We start from the raw sequence: 9,522 nt of genomic DNA on the forward strand, positions 1-9,522 counted from the left end.
ACTTGTTTTCATCTCTCTCCCCCTCATTCGGTGTGTGGGTCTTCCCTGTCTTCCGTAATGCTCTCCGCGCCCACAGTGCTCCCTGTCTGTGTCTCTATGGAAACCCCTGAGTGGACAAGAGTAGCTCAGAGGTCTGTGAGACACTGATACAGACCCTTTTAGATCACTCACACTTTTCTCTTTTCTCTCCCATGCAACCTTGAACTGCAAGCCTACACTGTGTGTAAATAGATGGCGTGTGACCATGGCAATACGCCGCCTCAGAAGAGACACCTCATCTCCCCTTGCGCCCATTACCTATCAGTGGTGTGAAGTGGGAGGAAAGGATGGAGGCAATGAGGGAGTAAGGAGGCAGCGCTATTGTTTCATTACACTGTGAGTCTCCTCAATTTCTAGCTGGAGAAAGGGACCACCTGATGCCGCCTCTGTATTCTCACGCGAAGCTCACACATACATGTCCACGCACTTTGCATCCCCCACCCCCCACCCCACCTCTCCTTTTTACCCCCCCCCCCCCCCCCTTTTCAGTCTCCCACCTCACGAACCACATTCTCCTCGCATTTGCACATTGTTGAGCCCGCTGTGTTGCGTAGCCCATGCGTCATCTGGGTCCAAACACATCTGAAGGACAGGTGATTTGCGATAAGAGGCCTCACACAGACAGAATTTCACAGCTTTGGGTCGCTCTCCTGGGCACCATCGTGATTCGGCGGTCACGCTTAAGTGGATCATTGCAGAGCGCAATCATGGGGAGGATGGGGGAGCTGTGCGGCGTGTCATTTGGGAAAGAAAGTGCAGAGGGGGTATGAATGCACACGCAGAAAGGGAAGACAAGGTGATGCTGGGATTCTTTTTTCTCTTTAAAGTTGAGGCTTTAGCTGTTCTGGACAAAAGAAAATTCTATTTTGTACACGTCTAATGGTTTGTTGAGTTTCCCCTTTATTATATCAAAATGTACATGAATAAACTACAACAAAGGACTACATTAAAGAAGACATCAAAATGGGCAGCAATAACAGGGGTCAACAGCTGAACACACACCCAACCCAGCCCCAGGCCCACCCCATTAACACCCCCAGTGCAGTGAGATAAAGACATGCCAATGATGTCTCACATTTAGGCACTTGATTTCCCTACCAAACCATCTTTGGTCAGAGTTGCTGTTGCACGGCTTAAAACTTAGATTTAAGAGGTGGATCTTGTTTAATTCTGGTGTGAATCCGAGGATTCATGCTGAAAGGAGTCGTATGGGTTTAAATGTATTTCCTTTCGGTTCAGGCAGATCTACATCCGCCATGTTTAGAGATGACCCAAAGATGGTTATAACCTGACCACCTCCATAGAGTAAACTTTTAGCATTAAATAAATTAACACAAGATGATACAATACTTCACATGATTACAGAAAAGACTCCACAAAGGGAAAGGAATCAAGCAGTACAATTTAACACAATTTTACCTGAAAACAATGCAATGTATTCGCACACAATATACTGTAATCAATACGCTGTACAGTCTATTCCAAAGGCAATGTTGTCGGCATTTTTCTGTAGTAACTAACCAGTCTGTTTACCACTGAGTATTATCTTGGAAAGTCTTGCAAAAATAGATCAATTTTCATAAATTAAAAGCCTTTGATTTGACTGTAGGATGTGATCTATTTAGCTACTCATGCATTGTCTAACTTTGTGTGTATACAGTATTACATGTTTGCTTGCATGTATGTATATGTTGGTGTGTATATCCGTGTGTGTGCTGTCCATGCTTGTGTGTGTTTTGCTGAAAATACTGTACACACTGGTAGACTTGTCCCTCTGTATTTTTTTTCAGAAATACACCCCTGTCGGTAAAGGAATAACAAAGTTACATTAAACTGTTTAAGAAGCATAGTAGTCACACAGTATTTGGCAGTGAGAGAACAGTCCTAATTTATCCATGCACAATATCAACCACAGGCAAGGTCCACATTCTGAACAAACCCATTAAGAACAACACAGTAAGAACATGAAAAGAGTGTACAAGAATTCAAGAACCTGGAAGTGTGTTTGCGTGTGTGTGTGTGTGTTTGTGTGTGTGTGTGTGTGTGCATGTGTGTGAATGTCAACAGCACTGTTGGTTACCCAGGGAGACCAAAGGCCTATGACTCATGCAGTGCATACAGCATTATCTGGAATTTTAACAATATCGGAAGAATTATTATTTTCCCACAAAGCCTAGATAATTACATATAATCATGTTAGAACCTTACAGAGTAGTCGGGGAGTTTACTGTAAAAACCCACTCAATCCCACCCCCATAGGTCTATTATAGACCAAACAGTTTATCCCTGGATTAGATTTCCATTCTCCAGTTCTTTCTTCATGGCAAGCACCATCTCCTTGCTCAATTGTGTGATTTGTGTAAATACATGTATGCATGTGTTAGACTAGTCCAGTCTGCGGGTGCAGGTGTAACGGATATGGTTGGTATAGCAGAGTCGACCCTCCTTGGGGTATGTAGTAGCTGCAGTAGCTGGGTTCTGCTAGATAGGGGGCACTGTGCTCGGCAAGGTAGGGGGCAGGCTGGTAGAAGCACGTCACATGGTCTGTGTTGGGTATAATGTTCTGCTCTCCAAGAACCTTCAGCGCCAGCACTGTGATCATGTTCAGTGTCTGACGCCTCTCGTGTCCCATCAGACAGACCGTGCTGTCGTCAACAACGCGACGCAGCGTCATCAGGTACTGGTACTTGCTCCTCTCCTCACCGATGAAGTGGTTCTTCAAGTAGGACAGGATCTTTCTCTGCTGCTCCTGCACGTCGGGGAAATCGATGAAAAAGCGTGAACACATGTAGCGCTCTAGAGTCTTTATCTGAGTCTCGCTGGCTGGTCGGTAGTCTCTGACCAACAGGTTGCTGTATTTCAACAAACCACCACCTCGGATCTCCTCAGGGTTCCTGGTAGCAATCAGGCGGTAGCGCAGGTGGTCCATGGCTGCCTCAAAGTCACCATACATGCTCTCTGCCAGGACCTCGACAGCAGGGACTGAGTCAGATGCCAGAGTGTCACACTGTTCAGGCATGTCTGTGGTTACCTCTGGGGCCTCTTTGTTCTCAGGCAGGGAGCTGGATGCCTCAACAGCTTTTGGTGGGGCAGATTCCCCTGAGTCTTCAGACTGGGTGTGAGGCAGCGCATGTGAGGTGGAGCTTGGGATTGCGATTGGAAAAGAGACGGGCTCAGTAACCTGAGGCAACGATGAGATATAATCGCGCTCCTTTTCATCCTCCAACTGTAAGAGAGGAACTCCTGGCTGAGAGGAGGACTCTTTTATCTGTTCATCGCTGTCTGCGTTCAGTATCAAAGGCTCCAAGTCTGAAGATACCTGAGGTACAAGGTCCTCCGACTCCACTGGCGGAGTGAGGCATAGGAGGGGAGGGCTGAGGCAGGGGGATGGTGGGGTGGGACAGAGCGGAGGAGGGCTTAGGCTTAGCATGGGAGGCGTGAGGTAAGGTGAGCTCAGGCAGGATGACGTAGGGCTGAAACTTAAGGGTGGAGAGCTGAAGCTGGTGGTGGGGCTGATGGTGCTGAGCATCGGAGACGAGTGGCAGTGAGATGGAGGGGTCAGACATGGGGGAGGGCTGAGGCTAGGGGGTGACGACATGACGCAAGGAGGGGAGAGACTGAGAACAGGAGGGGTCAGACAGGTAACAGGAGGGGTGACACAGTGGGAGGAGGAGGGCGAGCTGAGTGTGGTCTCTTGTGGACTGACGTTGGGCTGATTCGAGTCCACCTTTTTGGTCTGTTCTGTTGTGTTTTCATCACTGAGCTTAGCTTCTGAGGTATGTTCTTGGGTGTTGGAACTGGACGTATCCACTGAGTCGAGAGGCTCTGATTGTTTGGGTGCAGAGGCAGTTTCTACAGGGGAGGGCTGGCTTTGCTCATCAAAAGCATCATGTGTGGTCGGTGTCTCTTCTGGACTCTGAATACTGGTTTCACATGAACTCTGTGTAATTAGCTGAGAGGACGATGGCTCTTGAGGTAGAGCAGACGTGGGATCAGCTGCAGAGGTGGAGGTTAAATCAGGGGATGGATCTGGAGCTGAGGTAAGATCAAGGTTTGATGATTGGTCACAGGAAGGATTGGGTTCAGGCCCAGAATTTGTTTTACTGGTTGTTGGGGTAGTTGTAGGGTTAAAGGCTGTCTCAGATTCTGGGCCGGGGCAGGGGTTTGGATCTAAACAGGGTGAAATGACAAGTTCGCTTTCAGGGAGTGGGCTGGGGTAAGGATTTGGTGCAACCTTTCTACACATCCTCCGCGGGGGTTTGGGCGATGAATGTTTCAGCACCACCATGTGAGATAGTCTCTCTGAGGCCTTTGCAGGGGGAGAAGAGGAGGTCTTTTTGTCAGAAACAAGGCTGGGTGGTGCAGGTAAAATATCCTGAGTATCTGGAGGGCTGACAGCATCAAGTTTGTTTGGGTTTTTTTCTGAGTTATCCGTGTGTTGTGTGCTGTGAGTCTCCAGTGTATCCTGTGTGCCAGCAGGCTGTGTGTTGCAAAGTGTGAGAGTGGAAGAGGTGGAGCAGGAACAATCAATACCCTGTGTGTCTCCTGCATGTTTTGCTTCTAATGCTAAGGTCTCTTCGCTTCTCTCTGTGTCATTTTTCCTCTCTGCCTCTATCTCATCCCGGGGCTCTGTTTCTGCTTCTCCTTCATCCTCTAACTCTGTCTCTATCTTTGCATGTGAAGATGTGCTACTGTCTGGAGCAGACACATGTTGAATTTTATCTTCCTCATTGCTTCTCTGATCCTCTCTGAAACCCTCAGATAGATTTGCTTTATCAGATTGCTCTGTGCTGTGAGATTCGTCTGTCAGGTTTAGACACTCTGCCTGGGTTTTATTTGAGGTTTCTGGCGTCTCAGGCGGTCCCATCTGCTCTGTGAGTTCTTGCTGTTCATCAGGGGGGTTTGTGTGGTTGGACAGTTCTTTCTGGACAGAGAGTTCCTCATAACTCAAATGTGCTGGTTGTCGGCCATCATGGGGCTTTGTCTGCTCTGACTGTTCTACCTTCTCTGAGTATTTAGCGTCGTCCAAGAGCTCTGGCTCATGTCTGAGATCAGTCTGAGCTGGTGGTTCAGTGTCCTCGGAGGTTTGTTCCTTTTCTGACAAAAGGTTTAGAGAAGTCTGGTCTGTCTCACTCGAGGTTCCTTTGTGCTCTGACACTTCTGTCAACTCCGCAGGTGTTTTCTCTTTGTTGTCCTTTTCCAGGATGGATTGTTTTGTCTGATTTGAATTCTCACTTTCTTGTGAGACTTCTGTCTGAGACTCGTTTACATGCACTGCGTCTTTCTGTTGTGTCCGACTGATCTGAGCCCCTTCTTCACTGGATAAGTCTGTGGGCTTCTCTGTTTCTGGAGCAGAGGTCTGATTCTGCAAAGAAGAGGAGCATTTATTCTGACTCTCTGCATGTTGGTCCTTCACACCAACAGCATTCATTTTGTGCTGTGAGTCCTGCTGCATGTACGACTCTAGGAGACGGTCCAGAATGATCTGAAAGGAGTCAACGCTGAACTCAAACTGCCGCCTGAGCGCACTCACAAATTTGAGCTCCAGGTTTTTGCCGCTATTGTTGGACAGGGAGATGAGGCTCCAGCGGTCGTGTTCATTGAAGACTTTGACCATTTTCTGGACATAGGCCTCCTTCATTGTGGCGCTGCTGATCCGCTCCCTGTTGACTCCAGCGGGCAGGCATTCCAGCAGGCAGCCCAGCACTGATTCTTTGATCACCTGAGAGGATAAGAGGCCAACAACATGACAGTGATAACTAATGATGACAATCTGAGAGCAATTTTGCTTGTGTCATTGAATATCGTGATGCTACTGTGGTTTAGTTTTCTGAATCATGTGGCTGAACTGTCACAACCAGCTGTATTGATCTGGCCTTAAGGTAAAGTATTCTGAAATCCAATTATGGTTAGGGTTACAATAATAACATTTTTGTCATAGCACTAGAAAAATCAATAATCAATACTGCAAAACCCTAGAGAGAGTTAATATTCAGTGCTGTGTTTTGGGATATTAGAGAAGAATGAATGCTGATCAATGCAGTACAGTAGTCGCACCTGGAACTCCTCCTGACTGGGCAGCTCCACTCCAAAGATGATGTCCAAGTCCTTGTAGCTGGTTCCGTTATCTCGGACAAGGACGTGGCTGGCGGTAGAGCCGTTTAGACGGACATCTCTCACCGTGATGCCCTGCTTCTGCAGCCTGGCCCGAACTGCTATGATGATGTCTCGAGGGCGCAGCTCCAACGTGGGAAAGTTCCCGCGACCGTGAATGGGAACCACTTCTGAAAGAACCTGATGCAGAACCTCCACCTGCTCGGCGTTCAGGCTGTGAAACCGCTGACTGGACTTCTTCTCAGACATACTGCTGCCCTGAAGAAAGACAACAACGAGGGTTTATTACAGCAAATATATGTTTAACTCTGCTCTCTGATTTGTTCCTACACACACACACACACACACACACCCACACACACACACACACACCCACACACACTTTGGACTCAGTCACACTCATATGCACACTTCCTGCCAGTCTGCTGTCTGTAAGTCACAGCTTGGCTGACAGCTTTTCCACAATGCTAATGCAACTGCTGTGTTGACAAGCTGACACATGGAGCAAAACCACGTAGATGTGCTTTGCATAAATATTCTTCCACTGATCACAACAGATCACAACTAATTATGAGGATGTGTCTGACTGGAGCTGCAACTGAAGTCGGAAACACATTAAAACATTTACATCCCTGACTGACATCACATTAATAAGTCACATTATTTACAGACTCAGATTTAACAGCTCAATCAAGATCCTGTGCCAAAACCACAAAGCAGCAGCAGCAAAGCAAGAAAAGACTACTCAAATATTGTGAAATAACAGGGATAAGAATAAGAAATGTAAAGGCAGACTGAGTCTTTGTTTATTGATTGTTTCCACCAGAGCAGCAAGGGTTAAACGGAATGAGTCATCACCGGCAGACTGCATTAATCACACCAACGTCACTAATTAAAGACGCACATCTGTTTTTGTGTCCGTGTGTGCAGCACATGATGTGTGTGTACATTACAAACAGTGACTCCTTCACACGTTCACCCAAGTTGCCTTTTTTTTCCTTCTTTTACGTACCACCCCTGATAACTGCGAGGTAAATTGGAACAAAGTGGAAGTTAGTATCAGCCAATTATTTTTTCCAATTATTTTTTTGTTTTGGTTCTCACATGTGCAATCCTCCAGCCCCCAGAGCATCCAGACTCCATCAATCAATGCATACAAACTAGACACATTTTTCAATAAGCCACACAGCATTTGCCTAACTGAGTCGGTCCGAACAGTCTCTGTTATGTGATTGAGTGTGTGATTGTGGGCGCCTGTCAAAGTGTTTTCAGGGAGTGAGTGCTCGTGTTTGAGTGTGCAACTGTGGTTCATAGCAACCCATTATGATCTATTGTTTGCTTTAATCAATAGTTGTCACTCAGTGCTACAGCTGAATGCTGCTGATTGCTATGATTTGTCAATACCAGCGGGCTAAACACAGGGATACTAATGAGCTGTAATGGGATGCTTTCTGCTATCAGACATCAGAGGGCTGTAGTCTGTAACAACCACAAACAATCTATTACTAGTGGGTGTTTAGAATTCCTCTAATCTATGCTGCATGCATTTTAACAAACACTAAATCTACTCTTTTACTCTTTTACTATTAAGCCTTTCCATTCAAAAAGAAGTGAGCATGCTTACCAGAAAAAAAAGTCTGAGAACAAAGACTGCTCCAGATGAGACACTTTGCCTTTCTCCCAAAATAATCACACATCCAGAGGTGATAAATAAAGTTCCAGATGTTGATCATAGCGCAACAATGAAACGAAACAGTGTGTTGAGGAGGCAGAGAGGCACTGCGGGACTGTTTTCCAGCTGGCCCCCTGTATCTCCCCCTCCCCTTTCGCACTCTTCTGCAAACTTGCAGCCTGAGTGACTCATCCAGGCGTATCGGCTCAGCTCGCACATAATCTATGGCCACTGGATAAAAAAGAAAAAGAAAAAAACCCCTAAAAAACCCCCAGTAAATCTAAACCTGTCTTATACACCAACAATAACGCTCTGTAAACTTTAGTGGCTGTCTTGGGTGCAAAATCTGGAGAGCAGCATAGATGAAAACAAATAAATATGTCTTGTGTGAAGAAAAATTTGGCAGAGTGGCTCTTATGTTTTCTTTTTACATCATGCACTGTGATATCGTGTAGTTTTGTTCACTTCTGCAACTATAATACATGCATAGTGGCACAGAGGGTAATAAATCAGTGTTTGTTGCTGCAATAAAAGATGTGAAATGAGCAGATTCTAAAAAATGTTCAAGTTTATTAACCAGAAATGATGAGGCAACCACCTGCTTGATGTTAGAGTTCACCTCTGGCACAGTTTCTCAGCCCATCCTTGCTTAGAATTTACTGGAAGTGAGCCAGAAGTCCTGCTGGGTTTCACTCTAATCACCTAATCATGCACTTTCTTACACCTGAGATGCCAAATGAGAGCAATTAACCGCAGTTAAGTAGCAGACAGGCTAAAGGGCATTGGCAGGATTAAACTGGGGCTTCTTACCTGTTGCTGTGGCATTTGAAGGGAGCGACCGGCTCCTGGCTCTTCTGCCGAATCACGCCTCGTGCATCCACCGAGCTACAGGTCCGTGGAGTTTCTCGTGTCGTGTCCGTGGGTCTGTTTGTCCTCGGTGCTCCGTCTCTTACAAGAAGACATGCGACGCCTGAATCTGCGCTCGGGTTCATTCGGGCGCTGTCCAGGAGCAGCGTGGTGCTGAAATGAAGAATGAAACGAGTCCTCGCGCCTCTTGTTTTCTCCTCCGGCCGCCCGGAGCGTAACGCAGTTTCCATAGCGACCTGCCGTCATTCACTTATGACTGGGGAGTGCGTGCGTGCGTGCGTGCGCGTGCGTGAAGTGTGTGTGCTCACAACACTGATGGAGGAGTTGAGAGTTTACGGTTTCTGGTCGGGAAGGTAGATTAATAAATCAAGATGTACTGACATTTTAGTTTCTGCTGCAGCGGCGCGGGTTCGATTCTCGCTCACGGATATTTGCTACAAGTCAACATCCCCTGTCTTTGTAGGTATCCTTCTCACAAGAGGCATGAAAGACCAAAAAAAAAAAAAAAAAAAGAAAGTTAAAAATATGAGCTAAATTCAGACACTGCCTATTATGCTGAGACTCAGTGTTAGTCACCCACTATATTGAATGTGGGATTATTATTAGTATCTTTTTGCACATTTTAAGCTGTTTACACTGTACTGTGAGATTTTCCACATTCCCAGGCGAATAATTTGCGCATCCCTGCGCAATCTTCACAGCTGTTCCCTCAAATACCACTATTTTAAGATCTTTCACATGTACAGATAAGGCATGATGAATATACATAGAAATAATGTACCAAACTGAAGGACTGCACTTGATTTTCACTGTGCTTGTAACACTTATTT

At 46.3% G+C, this 9,522-nt stretch overlaps 1 protein-coding gene across 2 annotated transcripts; it reads right to left on the minus strand.

The window, feature by feature from the left end:
- Nucleotides 1-916: 916 nt before the first annotated feature.
- Nucleotides 917-8,958, minus strand: LOC110958570 (uncharacterized). Of its 2 annotated transcripts, none has more exons than XM_022205164.2 (3): nt 8,636-8,958; nt 6,097-6,411; nt 917-5,761 (listed from the first exon to the last, which is right to left on the minus strand). In XM_022205164.2, the coding sequence occupies exons 1-3, from the start codon at nt 8,648-8,650 to the stop codon at nt 2,420-2,422; spliced, it is 3,672 nt and encodes a 1,223-aa protein (XP_022060856.1). In that variant the 5' UTR covers nt 8,651-8,958; the 3' UTR covers nt 917-2,419. The 2 variants fall into 2 exon arrangements, with proteins under 2 accessions (XP_022060856.1, XP_051810752.1); XM_051954792.1 differs by lacking the exon at nt 8,636-8,958 and adding an exon at nt 7,778-7,987.
- Between the last annotated feature and the right edge of the window lie 564 nt (nt 8,959-9,522).

This window comes from Acanthochromis polyacanthus, chromosome 10 (genome assembly GCF_021347895.1).
Source record: "Acanthochromis polyacanthus isolate Apoly-LR-REF ecotype Palm Island chromosome 10, KAUST_Apoly_ChrSc, whole genome shotgun sequence".
Lineage (NCBI taxonomy): Eukaryota > Metazoa > Chordata > Actinopteri > Pomacentridae > Acanthochromis > Acanthochromis polyacanthus.

Excerpts from the sequence above, each read along its gene's own strand:
- LOC110958570 (XM_022205164.2), bottom strand. Across the intron at positions 5,762-6,096 it reads CCAGTCAGGAGGAGTTCCAG|GTGATCAAAGAATCAGTGCT; the intron begins GTGCGACTACTG and ends TTATCCTCTCAG.